At 35.5% G+C, this 24,905-nt stretch overlaps 1 protein-coding gene across 1 annotated transcript in view; it reads right to left on the minus strand.

The window, feature by feature from the left end:
- The window catches only part of LOC309959914 (V-type proton ATPase subunit S1-like protein), a gene marked incomplete at both ends in the record, with an annotated part of 38,610 nt that overhangs the window by 11,569 nt on the left and 2,136 nt on the right, over positions 1-24,905 (minus strand). Inside the window, 2 exon segments of the mRNA XM_082836471.1 lie at positions 4,389-4,599; positions 24,730-24,769. Coding sequence (XP_082692597.1) covers positions 4,389-4,599; positions 24,730-24,769 — 251 coding nt within the window.

A 24,905-nucleotide genomic window follows, 5' to 3' on the forward strand; every position in this document is an offset into this window, starting at 1 on the left:
AAAGACATCTGCTTCTTTAGTGTCAGAAATTTTCCTTGGAAAAATAAAAGTGTATGAATTTTAATAGCCTTTGGATGGGAGCAAACAGCTCACCATAAAGGAAACAAATGGGTGCATGTCTAATACCCATGTAGGTAAATAAAGTCTCCAAGGAGACGATAAGAAGCTTCTCTGGGTTTCCAAGCCCTGGAATATCTCAATGGTGCTGAGTTTCATTACTCCTTGACATGTAATCACATTCCTGTGAGGAGGTACATCCCTTACTAACTCCAAGACTTATCTTTTAACCCAGGTCCGAGCAAAATTTGTTTAGAAATTGCTAACCATACAGAAACATAATAATATTTTCTCTGTAGTCCCACACTGATCATACCTAATGTTGGTAAGGATGTGAAGTAGCTGGAACTCTCATACAGCGCTGGTAGAAAGGTAAACGCTACAACCACTTTAAAAAACCATTTGGCAGTTTCTTAATAAGCTAAACATACACATACCATATGATCTAGCCATTCCACTCCTAGGTATTCACCTAAGAGAAATGAAAATATATGTTCCTATAAAGACGTGTACATGAATATTTACAGCAACTTTATTTGGAAAGTTATCTAAAAACTGGAGGAAAATCAAATTTCCATCAAGATAAATAAGTTGTGATATATCCATACAAAAGAATACTTACTATTCATCAGTAAAAAGAAATACTCCTTTGACACATGCAATAATGTAGAAGAATATCAAAATCATTATACTAAGTGAAGGAAGCTAAACTAAAAAAGAGCGTACACTATATGATTATAGTTATATAAAATTCTAGAAAATGCAAACTAATCTATAACAATAGGAAGCAGAACAGTGGTTACCTAGAAAGGTGGGAATGGCAGAGGGATGGATTACCAAGGGGCACAAAGAAACTTCTGAGTGTGATGAAAATGTTTGCTGTCTTGCTTGTGATGATGGTTTCAGAGGTATAAATGTATGTCAAAACTGACCAAATTGTACACCTGAAATATGTGCAGTTTATTATATTTCATTTAAATTTCAAAAAGGTTGAAAAATAAGAATGATGAAAAGCTAAATACAATTGAAATGGGAAAATGTGAGAAATTTAAATATATAAAGGATGATGCTGATATGTGACATTATAATGTCTTGAAGTTATAACACCTCAATATACATTATAAAAACAAAAAAGCCAAAGTAGGTGGTTATAAAATGTCCAATTACAAATATGAAAAAAATCACACAAATATAATTTCATCAATTTGGTCCCACTTATCAAGAAACAGAAATGTCAGTGACTGAGCTCATTTATCTTCCTACTACTTATGGAGAAAGGGAAGGAGTATTTACAAAATTAACCATATTAATAAGATCGCTAAAAGAAATATCTTTATTTCCTAACATCATAAGCTTAGGTACCTTAGAAGCACTCATTTACAAACACTTTATAAGCTAATTTACTCGGTAAAGCAAGTTTTCAAGAGGATTTTTCTCTAACAATATTCTGATAATGTTACAAATTACTGAAAATACTTTAAAGAAATGAAGTGCATTTCTTGGATTGTACTTTATAAATTTGACTGGTCACTTACTCTAACAGAAGTTCTCTGGTTCTTCCAAGGAATCAGAATAGCTTAGTTACCCACAAATTGGCTCTCCAGCTAATGAACTGAAGCTCCAAGCAAAGCCACGTTGCGCCCACCCGAATCTCTGGTGGAGCAGCTCAATGGCCTCCATGCTTCTGATGTCCCAAGAGCTTTCTCCAGCAGTCCTGGTTTCAATGAAAGCTGTTAACATGCTCTGCTGTGGAGTAAAGAACATGAGGCCCAATTTCAACAAAGCAAATTCAGCAATCATTCCGTGAGATTTTTTTATGTGCCAAGCACTGCACCACATGCTGCACCATAAAGGGGAAATACAACCTAGGGAGTCACTCAAAAAAGAGCTTCATTTACTCTTCCAAGCGCCCTACCCTCCCATGTTTAAAACAGATTCTGAATTCTTGAGACTTTAATTGCCTAAATTCAAAATACACACAGATGCTGGGATTATGCTCTGTTTGTAAGGCTTTCACTATTTAAAAAGACTTCTGTAGCAAATCTGTCTGCCAACAATTTGCCTTTCCCTGAACATTTTGTTTCCAAGCACTAAAATATGGTCATTTTTTTAAAATCTGTGCTTTTGACCTTACATGGTTATGTCTTAGCTTGGGTTTGTTCTTTCCGCAACTCCCTTTCTGGTTCTTGAATATAAGATTTCCTTGCCAGCATAACAAAGGCATCTCACTAATCTATGCAATTCACAGGAATCAGGGACAGTCTCAGCAGCTGGTCCTTGAATGCCTCACATCCTGGGAAGCCTCCCCCTCATGCCCTTGGGAGGGCTCTCCAGGATGCCTGCACACTCACCTGAGCAGGACTCTAAAATGTGGATGATACACGCTCAGAACTCACCCACTAGAATTCTTGGGCAGTGACAAAGAAAAAAAAATCATTAACTTGTGTATTATGAAAACCAAAGGTTCCTTAGGCCTCTCTACCAGGTAACTAGACACTATTTTACTCTAGTTGTCATTAGTATCTTATACTTTGAGTAGCACTTGGCAAAGTTCTCAAGCATACATTTCCTCATTTGATTTTCACACTGCAATGAGATAGGGCCAAGAGAGAGGAGGGAAAATGGCATTGTTAAAGATGTTTTAGACCCCAGCTCTACTACCATACAGGCTGTATGATCTTAACAAGTTTCCTAAGCTCACCCTCACCTGAAACACCGATGATAACTGTACCTGTGACTCAGGGACTTAACTCGCAATAGCATTGTGAGGAATAACAGATAACATACATGTGAAGTCCTCACAAAGTGCCTGGCCAATTCCAAGTGCTCCAGTCCTGTTAGCTGCTAGTAATAGATGCCACCACCTCCATCTCACACGTGATGATCCTAGAGTGGCTCCTGTTTATAAAGTCACAGAGCTCACTGGCAGAACTGGGCCTAGAAGCTAAGTTTTCATTCTTTCTGTCTCTAGGTTCCCAGTGATAATCAAGGTTTCTAAAGTCCAGCAAAAAGCTGTGGTGCCCTGATCTACCCCACAAATTCCCTGGCGTCAGGATAAATGGAATCAAGGAGGGCCAGTCAGCCATGGACAGGCAAGACTATCCCCAGGCAATCAGCCTCTCTCCCCGCAGCTGACCACAAATAAAGAGCACTGTAGGGAATTAATTAGAGGCTGAGGAAACAGTCCTGAGCTCTCAGCAATGTTGGAGTCTCTTTGATAGTTATGCTGTAACAGAATAAACAAATCCGGGAGGACTCTGGATATTGCTTACAATTCCCTAGCTCTCTGATAAGAGACAGTCATTGTGAATAGCAACATACTTACTAAAACTTGTAATGTAACTTGTAAGCATACATGAATATAATCCATTTTTTACCCATCAAGAATTTTTAAATGAGAAGTAAAGTTCAGAAATAAAAAAGTGTTCCCACCAAAGTATATAAGAATAATACAGAGAAACACACACACACACACAAACACAGAGCATGTTATGGTTTATACAAAGCATTCTGCCCATCTAAACCAGGCCAGAACAAATGCAGAGAATCTTCCAAAAGCCTCCATTATGCCAACAAATGTTGAAAGCAAGGAGCTTTATAGAAAGCAAGTGGGACATGCCAGACTTCCTCCCTCTGGACCAAAACAAATACAAGCAAAAAATATCCGCTTGGATGGCTGAAAAGCAGAGAAAGGCACTGGAAATTGACTTCCTCTTCGATAGGGATAGTTGTTTAATCTGCTTCTCTCAAGTCAAAAATAATTATTCTAATCATTTTTTAAATGTCCTAAAGAATTCTCTGAAATTTGGCCATTCAAAGTTACCCTTGCACATTTGCAAACAGGCAATGTTCCATAACTTCAGAACACTTCCTAGAATCAAATATCTGCCCTGGCTAGATGGAGTCAGCTTTCTTTGTTTCACCCACTAGAATATGTATGACTCTGCTCATCGATATGCAATTTCCTTCCTGCTAGGACAAAAGTAGTTTGACACCTCACATTTGGAGTTGACATAGAGCCTGGAATCCTTTCTCTTTTTCAGAACGAGTTTGGGAAACTTCATTTTCAGAATCCTGAACTTCCACAAAGTATTATAACAATTAGCTAAAGTGTTCAGAAGAAAATTATTGGGAAAAAAAATAAGAAATTAAAAAAATTAATTTCTGACTTGTTCTTTCATTTTAGACATTAGACGTTTCCTCAGAAATGTATGTCAGGGTCATGTACAAAGGAGCCTACTTCTACTTTCCGAAATGACAGAAAACTGGACCACCCATTTAACAGGCTACACTCGCCCTAAGGGCTTGCTCCGGCAAAGCAGTCAAGTTACATGGCACTTCCTTCACTGCAATTTGAGTTGCCAGCGTCCACTGTTGCCTTGTGGCCAATGGCTTCATCTGTAAGGTCCAGCCAGGTCTGATTCTTAAATTTAATTGTTATTCTTTTGGCCCAAAAGAGAATGCAGGGAATTCCATCCACAGAGACATTAACCGGGCTATGATGGCTGAATGCATTCCAAGGTTCTTTTTCTAAATCTTTGTCTGCTCAGATTGTAATTGAGAGCCTAATTAACCAAATAAATGAAATTTAAGATACGAATTTGTATCCATGGTACAAAAGGCTTCTTGGAAGTAAAAGAGCCAATTCAAAACCTGTTGAAACTCTGCTAGCTTCAGAGTCCATGCTATTGTGGGGAAAAGATGGGTGGACCTATCAAGCCTAAAAATGATAGTATACCTGAAAGGCACATGAACCCAGTTCCACAAAGCACCAAAAATGTAAAGGACCAAATTATAAAAACAAACAAACCAAAAACCAACTTTGAAAGTAATAATATTAGCAATAATGACTTTAAAAAGTCACCAGTCACCGTGCTGGGGGAGGAAGAGGGAATAAATAGGTGGAGTGCACCAGATTTTTAGGGCCATGAAACTATTAGTCTGTATAATACTGTAATAGTAGATAGATATCATTATACATTTGTTAAAACCCATAAAATGTGCAACACAAAGAATGAATGCTAATGTAAACTATGGACTTTAGTTAATAATGTATCAGTAGTGGATTATCAGTTTTAACAAATGCATCACACTAATGAAAGATTTTAAATACAGGGGAAATTAGCAGGGGTGGGGGCTGCAGACTGGAGAGGTATATGGGAATATTCTGTACTTGTGGTCAGTTTTTTCTATAAACCTAAAACTACTAAAAATAAGTCTATTAATTTTTTTTAAAGTTCACCATGCCTTGAAACTAATGGCGGTAATCTTTTCAAAAAATAATATCATAAGAACCCAAATAATTCAGAACTTTAAATAAATTCATTAATATGTTAAACAAAGAAAACAAGAGGTTTCTGAAAATCAAGCGTAATTCTCCAGACCATTAATGTCCAACAGAACTTCCTGTGATATTGGTTATTATGCACTGGAAATGTAGCCAGTACAATTGAGGAGCTTAATTTTGAATTTTACTTAACATTATCCAATTTGAATTTAAATTTAAATAGCAGCATGTGGCTAGTGTCTACTGTCTTGGACAGTGTAGTTCCAGGTCATTTAATACACATAAACTAGCAAGGTATTCTAACCTTATTCTACATCTTATGAAACCTTTGCAGATTTCCAGGAAGCCCAAGACAATGCACTTCAGTATGTCACTCTGGAGATCATAAAGGCAGGTCTCTATCCGAAAGAAGATCCACTTATCTAGAGCAACTATTCCATACCAATTACTCCAGTGTAAATAGAGATAAAAGAGAAATTGAACAGGCAGCAACAACCCAAGTTTACCAGTAACCAAAGATAAACTGTTACTATAGTGATCCTATCTGGAAAGGAACAAAAGTAAAACTGAATATTGTAATGAAAATACTGTATATGACAGCAAGTGAAACTTTAGTGTTTTCTCAACTATAAGATTACCATAATACATTTCCTTACCTAAAGTTCAAGCAAGAATGTTAGTTATTAATAAAATTATTACTTATATTTTCACAGTGGCTCTGACCTGATTGAAATGTGTTTACTTCTTTTTATGATACAATCTAGTTTCCTAACATGTTCATACCTGTGTGATTCGTATTGTTGTGAAATCCTGCACTGGTTTCATTCCTCCATTACTCTGCTGATCTGTCAAATAAAATGATATGAGTACAAAGGCTAAGTGTCATATATTTATTAACGTAATTGAGTGACAACAATATGCTAAGTACAGGCTTAAGTCTCTTTTGGCTCATAATTTAGAATACTGTAGTTTCAGAGATTTTCACATCAGACTGCTGATGCCAGTACTGGTGTTCAGGGAAGCCCATCACAGACAGAACCCTTCCTCCACCCCCAAAGGAATCATAAGGGAAATCACAAGTCTTACCATTGTTCATAACCACTTCTTTATTTGAAGATGTTGGAGAGCTGAAACTAGAAGAAACAAAAATAAAAAGATGCTGAACAAATATCTACATTTTAGATTTTATATGTAATTTTAAGGACATTTTGGTTTGTTACATCTCAGAGTAGAGGAGCAGAACCTCCGCCTGTCAAAACCGTTCACTTTTGAATAGTGAATTTCTGATTTAAAAAGTAATACTATATATGTTCTTCAAAGAAAATAAGGAAAAGACTGAAAATTTTAAAGTAGAAAAAATTTTTAAATATCAACCCTAATGTTCATTCACTGAATAAACAATCTACTCTGAGAGTTTACTATGTGCCAAGCAGTATGCGAGACACTGAGGTTCAACCAAAAATAAATAATAACCAAATAATAAATCAAATAACCAAATAATAAAACATAATAAAATATTTTACAGTGAAATTTTATACCACATTGTACTGTCAACATATTAAAGCAAAAATATTCAACCCTTTTTATTTAAAAAAAAGACAGACTCTATTGCAAAAAAGGTATTTCTGAAAATTATGAAGATATAAATTATAATAATATATCCTTCCAGTGTTTCACTCTACATACATGCATACACACCCTACACACAAATATAATTTATTTTTTATATCATTTAAACAGATTTTTATAAACATCCCGTTTTAAAGTGTGTAATTTTTTTTTACTTAAAAATATATCACAAATATTTTCCCACGTTATTACTTATTTTTCTGACATAATTTTGAATTCCATGTGGTATTACATCATACAAATGTATTAATTTATTTAAACTAAAAACTTATTAAGTATTTAAGTTGTTTCCAATTAATAAACAATACTACATTGAACATTATCATGGATTATTTGTTCATACTCCTGAGAAGTTCCTTAAGATAAATTCCTAGAAGTGAAATTGCTATGTTAGAAGATATATACATCTTTTTATCGTGGAATATTGCAAACATACACAAATTTAAACAGAAAAATATAAGCTCCTTCACTCTCCCCAAGTACCCGTGCCCATCATCCAGCTTTAGTAATTATCAAGTCATAACCAATCCTGCTTTACCTATGTGCCCACCCACTTCCCCACTCTAGTATTATTATGAAGAAAATATCAGAAATTATATTTATTTAGGTATGTATTTCTAAAAGATAAGGACTTTAAAAAGTAACAGCCCAATTATATCTAGAAAATATTAATAATTCTTTAATATTAAATATCACATCAGTTTAAATCTCCAATTGTGTCATGTCATAAAAGTTTTTAGTTTACTGCATATTATTAATTTTTCATAAGTTGTACCTGTAATATATGAGAATACAGATCAAATTCTATATTTAGAGATTCCTATCCAAGACCTATATATATAACTATCATATAAACCCAACACTTTTACAATTAGAGAAATATATATATTATACATTATTATCTATATGCAAAACATAATTTTGGATCTAAAGAGTTACTAAATCTATATTATAGTGAAATGCTTTAGAATTAATTATATGGAACCAATTACAAATTAAATGCACCACTCTCCTTGTAATACAACCTCTAACAGCTAGTGAGAATTTAAGATGATAAATTGATAACTATAATTCTACTAGATGCTGTTAATAAATTCATATATGCATGCAATTATTTTTTCACTTTATCAGCTCTATTGACATATAATTTAAGTATAGTAAACTGCATTAGTCCATTCAATGTGTACAATTTGATGGATTTGGGCACAGACATATACCTATGACACACTGCCACAATAAAGATACAGAATATTTACATCCCACAGAAGTTTCCTCATGCACTTTTGCAGTGGAGTGATGTTTCCTTCACCTCAGCCACAGGAAACTACAGACTTACTTTCTGTCACTTTAGATTAGTTTGTATCTTCTCCAATTATAAACAGAAGCCTGTAACATATATTCTTTGGTGCCTGGATTCTTTCAGATTTTTAATGACTAAAATTCACTGATTTTGTTACATGTATCAATATTTCATTCCTTTTTATTACTGAGAAATATTTCATTGTATGGATATACCACATTTTGTCTATGAACCCATTGATGGACATTTATAGGGTTTTGTGGAATACGTTTTTGTTTCTCTTGAATACATACCCAAAGTAGAATGGCTGAGTCATAATGTATAAGTTTGTTTAACTTTTAAACTGCCAATCAGTTTCAGCATGTGAGCTTTCCTGTAGCTCCACATTCTTATGACAAAACATTTGGTATTGTCAGTCTGCTTAACTGTAGCCATTCTAATGGGTGTGGGTTGCTATCTCATTGTAGTTTTAATTTTCATTTCCCTGATGACTAATGATGCTGAGCATCTTTTCTTGTGTCTAACACCATTCATATATTTTATTTTGTAAAGTATGTGTTTAAAACTTTTTCCAATTTTTAAAAATAAGTTCATGGTCCTCTTATGAGTTGAAAGAATTCTTTGTATGTTCTAGATACAAGTTCTCTGTCAGATATATGCATTGAAAATCATTTTTTCCATTCTATGTCTTTTTCATTTTCTTAATGGTGACTTTCAAAAAGCAAAAGTTTTAAATTTCAAAAGTCTAATGAATTTGTTTTTCTTTTATTGTCCATTTTTTTGTGTCTAAAAGAAATATTTCCTAACATAAGGTCACAAAGATTTTTTCTTGCATTTTACCTAGAAGTTTTAAAGTTTCAGCATTTACATTCAGCTATGTGAGGATCCATTCTGAGTTGATAGTTGTGAGATATGGTACTTGTAACATTTTGAAGACTAGAAGAAAGAAAATGTCCTATAAGCTTCCAGAAATAAAAAACAAGAATCATGCAAGGATTCAGAAAATGTATTTCTTACACCCTCTCAAAAGCTAATGGAGGACATGCTCCACGAAAGTAAGGGATAAAACCAAGAAAGAGGAAAGCATATGTTCTAATAAACAGTGGATCAAACTCAGAAGAACAATGAAGAGAAACCTAAGGATGACTACTGCACATCAGACCTAGAGAGAATCAATCCAGATCGGAGCAACAGGACAAAAGGGCTCTGAAGAAGGGAAACCTAGAGGGAGATCTCTACGCAAAAGGAGGACCATGTTATATGTTAAATACTCTGTTGATAATAAAAGGAAGTTGTTACACAAAATCTAAAATGTATAAATTGAGAAACTGAGAAATCATCTGCATATATCATTTAAATAATAATATTTAATACATACAGTCATGGACTGTATGATTGTTCCCAAATAACTCCCTAGGAACAGCAATCCCAGAGATGAATGTATCTCTGTCTTTGGCCATATTCCTTGTAGTACCTCCCTGTGGGGGGAATATTTCCTGCCCCGTCATCAGGCTTGGCTATATGTCTTGGAATATGGGCCAATGGAATATGAGTGGAAGCAATAATGTGCCAGTTCCATAGAAACTTTAAGAGGTGTTACATGCGTCTACCACCCCTTGCCCTTTTCTCTTTGATATGATAATGGCATGTCCAAATAGAGGCTGCTCTTTCAAGTCTGGGTCTTGAAATGAGAAGACATGGGAAACAGAGCTGGAGCAGGGCCATGGCAGCCCACCTGTAGCTGTAACAGGGGTGAGAAATAAATGTTTGAGATTGTAAGATTCTGGAATTTTGCAGTTGTTTGTTACTAGAGAAAAGCTGACGAAATAGGAGACAGTTTTTTAATAATTTATTATGTGTCTTGGTACCATTTGATTGTTTTAACCATGTATATGTATTACTTTGATAAATTTTTCTAATTTATTCTTTTTTAAAAGATGCCTTACTTTAAAAATTTATAAATTAGCATTCTGATTTATACTATGTCTCTTGTGAGTATGGTTAGCATTAATCAGTCCTCTGAATCGAATCACACCTAGGAGCACTAAGAAATTAAATTTCCTGAGCAGCAAGCGTGAGGCTTCGATCAAAATAATCATATAACCACAATAGAGATATGCTTTAGCCGAAAGATCTCTACCTACTTAAACTCCAAATTCTATAGTACAAGTTAAACAGTAACTGAATACATGAAAGAAAGACTAATACTCCAGAAATATTTCTTGAAAAGTTTCAAGCTTTCTAATATCACCATATACAAATAGATTTTTAAATTTTTTTAATTTGAACTTTATCCAAAAATCGTAATTCATGATACAAGGTTAAGGATTCAATTTTAAAATGTTTTAATGAACAAAAACATAAAATTGAGATATATTTTACCTAAATAAGATAATAATATATCAAGTCATTTGAAAATATCTAGTCAGCAAAGGAGTTTAATGTTTACTGAATAAAAGTATATGAATAAATGAATGAGTTATCATATCATTAATATGCTTGGCTTGAGACTCTACTAATTAAAAATTTCCACGTGTTCACTAATGAAAAGCTTTTAGCACACAAAATAGGCTTACTTTCATTTCAATGAATCTATGGACATACAATAATGCTGCTATATTCTTTTTCAAATAAACTCTAATTTGGATAGGCCTTGCCCACACCCATAAGCCTAAACTAATGAGGTTTTAAAGGAAGCCATAATCTCAACCAAAGACAAAATACAGTACACATGCATTTTCACATCACTACATGATCTCTGAACTAAAGTAGAACTAAAGGATTATCTGGTTTAAATTATCCATGTGAATAAACTAAGAAACACTGATTTTTAATGTAAAAAAAGTAAACCTACATTAGCACTAAAATATTCAGACCCTTTTCCAGTAAAAGGGAACTGTGCAATACATGAAAAGTAATCAAGAGCCCTAGGCTTGCAGTGGCTGGTGAAATATTTTTGATTTACCAGGTATTCCATCATGAGTCTCCCAAGTATGCCTTCATGAAGATGAAGGTGAAGTAGTTCCTTCATGGTTCTGCTCAGGGTGAAGATCAGGTTCCTACCAAGGCCTACAAGGCCCTGAAAGGCCTCAGCCTGCTAGTTGTGCTCATTTTGCCTCCGCCCCTCTCTCCTCCAGATACACTAGCGTTCTTTAGTTCAGTTCCCTGAATGCTTCATGTTCCCTTCTTCCCTCATAAGAGTCTTAGCACCTGCTGTCCCCTCTACCTGGAATGTTCTCCATCCTGCCCTTCTCCCTACCTCCTTGTCATGTCCTCCATATCACAGCTCAAATATAACTTCCTCAGAAACACTGTCCCTAACTTTTCAGACTACTTCAGATCCCCCTATTATATGTGTTCACAGTCTACCATACTTTTCTTTCAAAGCACATTTCACAGTTTATTTGTAATAATATCATTCATTTGATTAATGAGCACCTCTGTTCTAGATTTAAAGGTCCATGAGGGCAGAGACTATATCTGTTTTGCTCACCATTGTACAACCAGCACCTAGCACTGTGCCTATTTAAAAGTATCAAGTATTAAAACTATGTGTTACATGCATAAATGAACTAACAATTTAATGAACGAACAAACTCTGAAAGGCAAGTGGGAAATGGGAGATCACGGGGGGTGCTGTGTGAGAGGGAAAAGATTTCCTTTTTGTTTAAGTATAAACCCAGTTTGAGGAAGGACTATGTAACTGAAGAGTGATGACCCCTACCTCTAAGCTCAGGTAACATGTATCAGGCTTAAAATACAATCACCCTTCCTAGAGACTTAAGAACCTTGAATTACTCATAGAATTGAAATATATTTTAAATTCCAGATCTATGATATGAAAGAACATTCACAAAACAGCAACTGTTGTTTCCTTCATAATGAATTAATATGACATATTATTAGATTCAAATGATCACTGATTTGTATGATTTCTACAGTCTCTTCTGGAACTAAAATTATTTAAACCCATTAATCTTGCTTCAAAAACAGAATTGGGATTTTTACAGTTCTTGGTGTATATTTTACCAGTGTAATACATAAATCAGTCATTTCTGTATAAACCAGGTGAGGAAACATTACTAAGCTTTAACCACCTAAGGAGTATAGGTCATTTATTACTTGAAAGTGAACCTGAAGGGAAGCACTAACTGATTTGGAAACAAATAAAAAATACCTGTACTTACTGTTTTTATTAGCTGATAACTTAAGAATTCCTTAACACAAGTTTTGGCAGATCATCCTGCTTGACACCTTCCTTTGTGCTCACACTAAATCCCCTGATGGATTTGTTGTGAGAGCACATAATGAGTAACTGGGGGATATGACATAAGTTAATTGCTATTCAGATTTTGCATGTTCTTCTTTATATAGAAATCTCTATATGTTCCCTTATATGGTATGGAAAGAAGCCAAAAGGACAAAGGAAATAGAAATAGAAATTTTGCTTGTTAGTTTTAAATAGTGTGTACTCCACACAATTACCATCTCCTACTAGTTAAAATGATTTAATACCTGTTCTTTGGGGGACAGGTAACATATTTCTGAGGTTTTTAAATGTTTTCTTACTCTCTTCTCACATAAAAACAGCAGGAGAAACCGAAATTAACATTTACTTATAAGTATAAAGGAAACATGAACACTGATTTGAGTCATTTTCTCATAGAGATATATTTTGGTACATAATACAAATGTTTCTTGGATATTTTGAACAAATAAATTAACTCTTCTCTCTTATAATAAAGATTATGTTTTAATCTCTTATTTATAAACTCTCGTTCAATGATTTTAGTAGCTACCAAATGATCTAATCTAGTATATCCATTTTGAATTGTTAACAAATGTAGCTGTGCAACAATATAAAGAAATTACAGAACCACATAATTTCATACTTGCACTAAAGTTTGCAGATGCATTATATTAAAAGATGTGCAGTTACTCACCTTACGTTCTTCCTGGCAAGTAACTGGTCCAAGGTTAGTGAAAATCCCATACATAAAAAAATAAAGTGAAAAACTAAAGATTTTTCTTCCCATCAAGAAATGAATCCGTTTTTCAAACCAGGCACATCTGTTAATTCATAAATGCAAACAGAGCAGAGGCAGTACTTTTTACGCCTTGTGACTGACTAATATATTCAACCAATAAAAAGATAGCTTTTCCAGGATGTATTATGTGTGGGAGAGGGTGGAAGGAGGGGCCTGATACTGCTTAATTTAGAGTACAGAGTGAAACTAATAAGTCTGTTTAGGTTGTTTGATTATTCATCGCAATGAAAGATTATTAAGCTCTTTTTAGAAATTGGCATAGTTTTGGTACTCTCTTCAGAATCTCATAATGCTTTTCAGGAAACAAATTCTCCTCAAAAATCTATGAAGTATACAATATCATAGGCATTTTTCAGGTGAATAACTAAGTAAAACTCTCTGAGGCTAAACTAATTTTATGTATGTGTCCTATTGAATTCATGACTCTCCATTTGCTGAGAGGCGTGAAATGCAATGGTAAAGCACACTGGCTTTGGAGTCAGACAGCACTCAAGTGCATTCCCAGCTCCAGCTCTTACTAGCTATCTGATATTAGGCAAGTTACTTTTCTTCATTTGCAGAGTGGGGACAAAGGTACTTAACTCAAAGAATTGTTGTGAAGATTAAACAAGGCCCTGAATAGCCAAATCTACCTTGAGAAAGAAGAACAAAGCTGGAGGCATCACACTTCATGATTTCAAAATACATTACAAAGCTACAGTAATTAAAACAGAACAGTACTGGCATAAAGACAGACATATAGAACAGTAGAACAGACTAGAGACCCTAGAAATAAATACATGCACATAAGGGTAACTGGTCAACAAGGGTGCCAAGAACATACAATGGGAAAAGGACAGTCTCTTCAACAAATGATGCTGGGAAAACTGGATATCCACATGCAAAAGAATGAAATTGGATCCTTATCTCACACCATATACAAAAATCAACTCAAAATGGATTAAAGACTTAAAACCTAGAAGAAAGCATAGGGGAAAAGCTTCTGGACATTGGTTTTGTCAATAATTTTATGGCTATGCTCCCAAAGCATGGGCAATAAAAGCAAAAACAGACATAGGACTATATCAAACTAAAAAGCTTCTACACAGCAAAGGAAACAATCAACAGAGTGAAAAGGCAACCTATAGAATGAGAGAAAGTATTTGCAAAACATACGTCTGATATAGGGTTAATTTCCAAAATATATGAGGAACTCCTACAACTCAATAGCATAAAACAAATAACACAGTTTTAAAGTGGGCGAACAATTTGAATAGACATTTCTCCAAAGAAGACACACAAATGGCCAACATGTATATGAAAAGTGCTCAGTGTCATTAATCATCAGGGAAATAAAAATCAAAACCACAAAGAGACATCATCTCACACCTGTCAGGGTGGTCATTATCAAAAAAAGAAGTGTTGGCAAGGATGTGGAGAAATCGGAACCCATGTACACTGTTGGTGGGAATATAAAATGGTGCAGTTGCTATGGAAAACAATATGCAGACTCCTCAAAAAATTAAAAATAGAACTACCATATGATCCTACAATTGCGCTTATGGATCATTATCCACAAGAATTGCAATCAGGATCTCAATGAGATATTAGCACTCCCATTTTCACTGCAGCACTATTCACTATAGCCAAGAGGTAGAAAAAACCTAAGTCTCTGTTGATGGATGGATGGATAAACAATACGTGATATATACATACAATGAAATATTATTCAGCCTTTAAATAAAAAGGAAATTCTGCAATATGTGACAACATGGATGAAACTTGAGGACATTTATCTAAGTGAAATAAGCCAGTCACAAATACTATATGATTCCATTTATATGAGGTGTCTAACACAGGCAAATTCATAGAATCAAAGAGTGGAATGGTGGTTGCCAAGGGCTGGGGAACGAGGAAATAGGACTTGCTAATTAACTGGCACAAAGCTTCATTTAAGCAATATTAATACATTCTAGAGATCTGCTGTACAAGACTGCATCTATATTTAACAATACTGTACTGCACACTTAAAAATTTGTTAAGAGACTGCATCTCATATTGTGTTTTTATCACAATATAATAAAATTTTAAATAATTAACACAGATGAAAGCCTTTTCTTACTTCAATGCCTAGCTAAATAAAGAATATCTATTGTTATTCCTTCTTTGCCAGCCTCCACTTCAACCCGCCACCACCTAAAAAGCATCAAACAAACAACAAAATTCCTAACAGTTGTTTTGTATAAAAACATACAATTAAAAAGTCACAATAAAGAAAATCCTCCGAAATGAAAGTGTCAGCATTTTTTTTTTTTAATGTTGAGCCTTCTTTTAATTTACTTATTTTTATTTTTGGCTGTGTTGGGTCTTCATTTCTGTGCGAGGGCTTTCTCTAGTTGTGGCAAGCGGGGCCACTCTTCATCGCGGTGCGCGGACCTCTCACTGTCGTGGCCTCTCGTTGTGAAGCACAGGCTCCAGACACACAGACTCAGTAGTTGTGGCTCACGGGCCTAGTTGCTCCGCGGCACGTGGGATCTTCCCAGACCAGGGCTCGAACCCGTGTCCCCTGCATTAGCAGGCAGATTCTCAACCACTGCGCCACCAGAGAAGCCCAAGTGTCAGCATTTTTGACACTTAAGAACCTTGATCTTTTTAATGGCAAACTACTGGTAGCTGAAAGGGGCTATTTGTAAGTGGCATTTCAGAGAGGATGCATTATAGGAATACTTGGGACTTGACCCTGATGAGATACTACCTTCCTCACTGTCCACTTTGCACAAATACCATCTTCTAACATGGCTCTAGGGAGCCCTATAGAAAATGAGGAGATTAAATCACAATGACTGGGAGAAGTGGGAGAAAACAGAAGTAAGGAAGAAAATTGCTAATAAAAATTATAAAATACAAAAGGTCTGTCCATGCCCCATCTTATTCCTACTTCTCAGCATGTATTTCCTTTCTTCTCTGTTCTTTCACTGCACCCAACTTCCACCCTTCGCCTTTTCTTTTACCTTTCTGTCCTCTTCCTGATTCCATGGAATTTCAAGGAGCAAGACAGGTCTGGGCAGGAGGAGTTTTGTCATAGGCAGTGTTGCCAAATAGAATTCGGGACACTTGGTTAAATGTGAACTTCAGATAAAAAAACAAATAATTTTATTACTAAGTATGCCCCATGCAATACTTGGGACATACTATACTAAGAAATTATTTGTTGTTTATCTGAAAACTAAATTCCACTGGATATCTTGTACTTTTATTTGCTAAATCTGGCAATCCTAGTCTTAAGGACTCTCTGCTACTCAAATTTTAACATGCATACAAATCACTTGAGATTTTCTAAAAATGCAAATCCTGATTCAGTAGGTGTGGGGTGGGGCATGAGCTTCTTTGTTTCTAACAAGTTTCCGGATGATGCTGATGCTGCTTGCCTGAGGACTGCTCTGTGAGTAGCAAAGATCTAAAACATTGCTCAGTAGAAATAAAATAAGAGGTATTGTACATATGTAATTTAAAGTTTTCTAGTAGCCACATTGAAAGAATTAAAAATAAGCAGGTGAAATTAGTTTTAATAATATATTTTATTTAACCTGATACATCTAAAATATTATTCCAAACATAAGTAATTTTTTAAATTATTAATGAGATATTTTACCTTCCTTTTCTGCCTTAAGTCTGAAATCTGGTATATTGATTTAATCTACACTTATACACATCTCAATTCAGACTAACCAAACTTCAAGTGCTCAATAACCACATGTGGCTAGTGGCTGCTGTACTGGACAGTGCAAACACAGAACATCTCCAGCTGCCCGAGCAATACCTCATAGTCTCCCATGGTAGTAGAAGGAGTAGCTGATCACATTGCTCCTCAAACGCCTGGTCAGGAGGAGGTGAGAGCCCAAGCCCATGGTGATCCTGTACTGTGATAATAATGGTTCTGTGAACACTCAGAAACCACAGTGTTAGTCCCTTAGTGCTTATCATGTAACAAACTTTCTTGAAAATACGCTTCCTTTATATTTTCAGGCACATACACATATACAACATTTTTTATTTAAATCAAGTATCATTTTAATGTATTTTATGACTAGATGATTCTAAAATTTTAATATAGCATTCTTGCTGGTGTCGAAATTTTTTCCCACTTGGTTAAGAATATTTAAGGCAGAATAATTAGTAGTTAGTAGGTTTCACACATGTATTTTAGAATAGAAGTCACACTTAAGATGTGATTGTCTGAGAATAGCTCATCTTGTGACTCTGGAGGAGAAAATCAGTGACAAAAAAAAATGCTAATATGATAGCTTGCAGACTGCAAAGCACAGGGTATCACCTGTGTGGCATTGTACCTGCCTGCTCAGACAGCTAAGGGGTCTCTGTCCAAAACTTTGAAGGTCTGAGGTTTTTCCCAACTTGGGAGCTAACAGGTTAGCCTGTTATGGCTTCATGCATACTAGCAGAAGACAAGACTCATGGGTCAGAGACAAAGGACTTTATTTACTACTCACCACATAACAAGCAGTATGAGCATCAGTCTATTTGTGTTAGTTCCCTTTGCCCATAAAGCAATGTAGGCGGGCCCAGATGGATGCTTGTACACACGGTGGGTTTCATTTCAGGAGAAAAACCCTGAGTTTCCAAGGCTATAAACAAACCTCCCCCTCTGCTAGAGAGAAAGACATTATTTCTACCTTTCAAGGCTGTTCGCTATACAAACATCCTAAAGATATTCCAAAACGAAGAGCAATTAGTGACTTACAAGATAAACAGAAAATACAGAGGTGCATGGAAAATATTCCCTCAACATTTTCCATGAGAGAACAGGAAGTTGTACATCCATGCTGCCTTCTTTTCAACTGAAAATACTTGGATTTGCTTCATCTTCTGATTTACTATATATTATTAAATGAAATGTTACCTGAAAATATGAATATCAAAAATCTACCTTCCATAATCATATATAACTATACAGAATTGAGTTCTCATGGGAAAAAAATGGATCTATCTTAATTCTAATATTTACTTCAAGGAGCATCTAGCGTTTGTCAGACCATAGTCTCTATTCATCCAAATGCTCTCAGACTGAAAATCGCATTAGGCAAATGTTCAAATCAATTACAATGGTCTTTGCACGCTGATTCAAAATCCAAATCCATATACCTCCTACAAAGTCTGCATGACCTGGCCCTTGCTGGTCTCTCTCGCCTCATTTATGGCCACCCTTCTTCCACCATGCTCCAGCACACTGGCTTGCACTCAGCTTCTCAACACCCTCCATATGCCGAGCTTTTTTGCACCTCAATGACTCTGCACATATTGTTCCTTCTGTAGGGATCACCTCACACCCCTCTAGCTCTCCCTGCCTTCTGTTCACTCTCATCATAACATATATCACAATTGGTACCAAGACATTTATTTTCTTGTTACTTATTTGCATTGCATTTCCTCTTAAGAAGGCCTGTTCCGTGAGGGCAGGGAACATGTCTAATTAACTGATGTACACCAAGACGCTGCTGGTCCAAGTTGGTGCTAAATAAAGTGTACAGAATAATGAATAAACCTATCAAAAATGTTACATAATTAATTCCCACTTCATGCCACATGGCTGTGACTCCTAGCGCCCGAATATTTAGGCAATTGTAGCTAGAAAATCAACTAATTCAAGTATTCCATCAAATTCAGTAGCTTGAAAATGCAAATGGACAAAACACAGATTACATTAGTTTATTAGCAAAATACCATATTATGTATGTACTTCTTGCTCCTTGTCAGGGGTATGACTCTGTGACGGTTAATGTGTGTCAACTTAACTGGGCTGTTAAGTACCCAGATACTTGGTTGTGTCTCTCAGGGTGTTTCTGAATGAGATGAACATTTTGAATCAGTAGATTGAGCAAAACAGATTGCCCTTTCCAAGGTGAGTGGTCCTCATCCAACCCACTGAAGGTCCAAACAGAACAAAAAGGTAGAGTAAGGGAGACTTCACTTTCTCTACCTGTCTTGTAGCAAGGACATCAGTCTTTTCCTGTCTGACTCAGACTACAAATGGAACTATACAACATTGGCTCTCCTGGGTCTCTAGCCTGCTGACTATAGATGTTGGGTCTTCTCAGCCTCTATAACTGCAAAAGCCAACTCCTATATTAAATCATATATTCATATTCATATGTGTGCATATATATGTATATATCTCCTATTGGTTTTCTCTGGAGAATCCAGACTAATACGGACTCTTTATCCAGTTCAGAGCCTAACTGCTGCCATGATTTCTACCAATTTTCATCAAATCAACTTGAGTTGATTAGAATCAGGTTAGCAAATGAAACACAAGTGCTTTTGATTTAAATGTTAATGTTTCTTACTTGAGATCCCCCTTTGACTTCATGGAATGTGGATAATGTGCCAAATTAGTGGCACACTTTTACATTCTCGTTTCTCAAGCTAAACTGAACCAGGAGGTCTGATGTTTCATAAATCTGTCCATTATGCAAACATTGATTGTCATATGCTAGATGCCAGGTATACAAGGTAAAAAGGACCTAGTCTTCACACCAAAAAAGATCTCAAACGAGTGATATGCAGAGATGTGAACACATAATTGCTGGGGTAAACACTTTGGGGACGTTTCACCTAGCAAACTTCTCTGAAGTCCCACCTCCACTCCAAGCAACGGCTGATTAGATGAGGGGGAGAGAGGCAGGTATATAATAGATAAAGAGATAAGAGATGAGTCATAACTATCTCCTTTGAAGAGTTGAAGCAGCTTTCCTAGGGAAGAAAATGCCTCTACTACTCTCAAAAATGCTCTCACAGGCACAGTCCTCACCTCAACAGACAGGAATCAGAGTTTTAATTCATAAAATAAAACTCACATTGAGAATATGTGCTATTTGATGTTGCCCTATACTTTAAGCTGCCATTTATAGAAAGAGCAAAATGGATTCTTTGGACAAAAATTAATACTTCAGAGCATTATGTACAACTACTCAGTAAAATCCAAGATGTTGTCTGCTGCATAATTAACATAAGCCTGGAAATTTTAACTGAAAACCTATGTAAGTAAATTTCAAAATTCATTGGCACATAGTACAAAAAATGATCTTATATATGAACTGGTTATAGATTCATTCATTTGGGTTATCTTCATAATCAGTAATGACTGCTAGAACCAACAAGATCAAAAAGTAATGTTTTAGAGCAGTGGAAAAATTACCTCTGTCCTTTGTGTAGCTATAAAAACCCAGAACCCCTCACTTCTTTTCTTCCTCTCTTCCTCCACTTCCTCATTCCTTCTTTTTCTCTTTTTTTTTTCAATTTATGGAAAAAAATCTTGTTTAACCTTATTTAAAGTCCTTTAAACAATAAAAATCTTAGTAACAGAAAATGCTCAAAATTTTATACATTTACTTTCATAAAAGTTTTATATTTATATATTATAATATTATTACATTTAAATAATCTACAAATAGTCCTGGTGAAACTTCATTTTACTATGGAATGAAAAGGCAGAAAGAGTGACACCAGCCATTCTCCATCACAAACATCAAGTGGTCCCCACTGAACTCAGACAGCACAGATTTGGCCCATCTACAGGTTCTTAAACCTCTCCAGGGAATAAGATTCTAAAACTTAATGTTCCATTGAGTGAAGAAAGTTATTTTCTTTTCCTAGTGAGAAAAATTATCTTTCATTTCTTATAATTCAAAGGTCCCTGATGAAATAGAGGCCTATTTTCTTTTGTTTGGTTTTCAGCCAAGTTAGAGAACACCTGGAGAATAACTTTTAACATGCATATTAAAATGATAACTCTCTTCCAGGAACTTCACAAAGGGCATCAAAGAACAGCACTGTCAATTCCCCTTAGATCCTACACAGAGGTTTAATTAAATAACAAGATTTTAAAGAACAGGCTTGAATGTTAGTAAGATTATATGGCAATACACATATTTCTTTAGTTCCACAGAATAGGTATATGAGAAGAAACAACAACTACATCAAAAAGTAGCTAGAATGAGAGGATAAGAAATCTCATTAATTTTGGATACAGGAAAAGTTGTGTTTAATAATTTAATCAGGTAAAATGAAGCACTCAACACTTATTAATAGTAGTTATACAGAGCGTATACGCACTGGTCTTACTTTTACTGCTTATTCTTCCCCACTTAAAGCTGTTATTTTTTTTATTTTTATTTTTTTGCGGTACGCGGGCCTCTCACTGTTGTGGCCTCTCCCGTTGCAGAGCACAGGCTCCGGACGCGCAGGCTCCGGACACACAGGCTCAGCGGCCATGGCTCACGGGCCTAGCTGCTCCACCGCTTGGGCACGATCCCGTGTCCCCTGCATCGGCAGGCGGACTCTCAACCACTGTGCCACCAGGGAAGCCCCATAAAGCTGTTATTTTATCTTGTCACACTACCACAGCAACTATTGCCTCCATTTTTATAGCTAAAACACTAGGAGTAACTTCTAACCATTCCAAATGCTCCAGAATCAATTGTCAACATTGTTAAAACTCTTAGCCATTCTTCCCCAAAGCTAACTTCTTGCCCATACAGAACAAAGAAACAGCATCACCCTTGACCTAAGTCTCCTCATCAACTGATCTAATTTATGAAGATCAATCTTTCTCCTTAGTTGGCGGGCTCTGAGAGAAGTCAAATAATAATACTCTTCTGCCCCACCTGAGTGCTAAACTGAGATATAAAACAAGGAGTAAGACAAGCAGAGGCCCAAATACCATCTTTATTACTATGAAAGGCCAGGTTGGAGGACAAAGCTTAGTGCAGGAGCAAAATGGATTGTAACTGAACCCCTCCCCGCAGAAGACAGACATGGCAGCCTATCACAGCAGCACTAGGCTCTCAATAGGGAAGAGAGGCCTGCCCCAGAAGAAACAGGAGGAAATGTGTGCTCCATGGCAGGCTGGGTCCCAAAAAGGAAAAAAGAAAGAACTGAACATGCCTAAACTATTTTTTCTAAATGTACCACATGAAGAGAGATGTCACCTCATCATACCTGGCATGGAATGAGTAGATTGGCAGAGAAATAAGGAGTTAAACTAATTTAACACCTTCTACTTGGAGGAAATACTAGGAAAAACTTGTTCTCCTTCCTGCCCCCATTCCCCCAACATTTTATGAACTAGCAAACAGGATCTTTTGTGACAAAGTGTCTGTCGGTTTTCACATATCTCTAGTAACCCATGGATATGGGGTTGCAATTTATATTAAGAATACTTTAATATAAAAAAAAAAGAATACTTTAATCTTAACAACTATACCCCTTAGATTTCCTGGTGTTTTGCTGGCTAGAAAATTATTTCCCATCAATTTTGCACCACATTTACTTTACATTCATCAAAAATTTTTCTAAACTCTTTAAAAATCAAAATTGTGTCTTATAACTAATCTGGAAACCAACAAATGTGTTCTGGTTAAGAAAGTTAACTTCTTTAAGTCTCAACTTAAATGGTAAAATGGGTCTAATAACAGCACCTACCACATAGGAGTTGTTTTGAAGATAAAAGAAATTATGCATGTGAAATCCTAAGCCTGACACTAAACAGTACTCAACATCTGTTAGATGTTCAAGATGGTGGTGGTAGTGATAGTGATGATGATGATGTCAATAATTTTGCTCTTTCCAACATGATCTAACTCCAAATTATATCCTGACCCTTATGACATCTCTCCACCTCCAATGCTACTTATCTATGATCTCTCACCTATTCTATTGCAACAGTCCCCTCCTTGGATAGCCCGAGTCCTTTCTTGTCCCTCTGTGGTGGCCTACCATGGCAGACACAGTGATATTTTTAAGATGCAGATCAGATCTTGTCATTCTTTCACCTGAAGCCTCCAGCGGCTTCTCATCACACTTAGAATAAAACCCAAACTCCTTATCCTGGCCTACAGGTTGGACGTGAGCTGATCCTGCCCACCTCTTGGACTTCACCTTCCTCTGTTTTCCAGCTGGCTCACTACACTTTAGCCATGGCAGCTTTCTTTTCCTCTAACTCCTTAAGCTGATTCTTGTTTGGGTACTCTTTTAGAAAATTCCGGGTCCAAGGTCAAAGGAAATTCTGTCTCCTTTCAGGCTCCAAATTACATAATAAGTTCTTTATCACGAAGTAAAAAATTCAAAGCTCCAAAAACAAAAATTAAATCCTTTATAAAAAATTTTCATGGCTATAGTAATCAAAATCCTTGGTTCATAACGCATTCTGACCATTGGTTCATGCTTTATTTACTTGTTGGTTTATATAATAATATAATAATTAAACCCACTACCTAAAGTAAACATAACCCAACATCCAACTCTGATCCCCACTCTCTCCACATAATGTCACTATCATCCCGAATACAGGATACAGAAGACCTGAACAGCACTATCAACCACCTTGGGCTAATTAACATTTATAGGACATTCTTCCTCAGCAAAATATACTTTCTTTTCAAGTGTACATACAGAATGCACCAAGAGTGACTATATTCTGGTCCATAAAGCAAACCTCAACACATTTTAAAAATATTGCAATCAAAAAAGGATGTTCTTAGACCATAATGGAATTAAATTAGAAATAAATAACAGATATTTAGAAAATCTCCAAATATTTGGAAATTAAATAACACAATTCTAAATAATCCATAGGTCAAAAAGAAAATCAAAAGAGAAATTAGCAAATGTTTTGAAATGAATTAAAACTAAAATATAACATATCAAAACTCACAGGACCTTCAAGCTGTACTGTGAGCAGATACATTTGCGTATCAATCAAAAAAAAAAAACTCACAGCATGCAGCTCAAGCAATACTTAGAAGGATAGTCATACTACATATATTAAAAAAGAACAAAGACCTCAAATCAATGACATAAGCTTCCATTTAAGTCTAAAACAAGCAGAAGAAAGTAAATAATAAAAAAGACCAGAAATCAATAAAAATGAAAGCAGAAAAACAATAGAGAAAATCAGTGAAAGCAAAAGTTGGTTCTTGGAGTACATCAATAAGATTACAAAACTTCTAACTGACCAAGAAAAAAAAGGGGAAGAAGATACAACTTACCAAGATCAGGAATGGAAGATAAGACATCACTATAAATCTACAGATATTTAAAAGATTATAAAGGAATAGTACAAACAACTTTATGTCCATAAATTTGACAACTTAGATGAAATGGACAAATTCCTTGAAAGGCACACATTACCAAAGTTCACTCAAAATGAAAGAGATAACCTGTATAGTACTATATACTATATATAGTACTATATATTCACTGTTAAAAACCTTCCAAAAACAAATATATATAAAATACATATGTACATATATACAAAAATACATATATTCATGCATAAGAGAATGTCATAACAGCTTTATGAAACAATTTTGAAAACTTAGATGAAATAGACAAACTTAAAAAAAATGACTTACCAGGTCTGACTCGAGAAGAAATCACAGTTCTCGAATAGTTCTGTAAATTAAGAGATTTAGTTTAAATGAGAGATTTAATTAAAGATATTAAAGCTGAGGTTTATTACCTTCCCACACAGAAAACACCCAGCCCAGATGATTTTACAGGATGTTTTGCTAAACTTTCAAGCAACAAA

The sequence above is a fragment of the Leucopleurus acutus genome (genome assembly GCF_964270905.1).
Source record: "Leucopleurus acutus genome assembly, chromosome: 3".
Taxonomy (NCBI): Eukaryota; Metazoa; Chordata; class Mammalia; order Artiodactyla; family Delphinidae; genus Leucopleurus; species Leucopleurus acutus.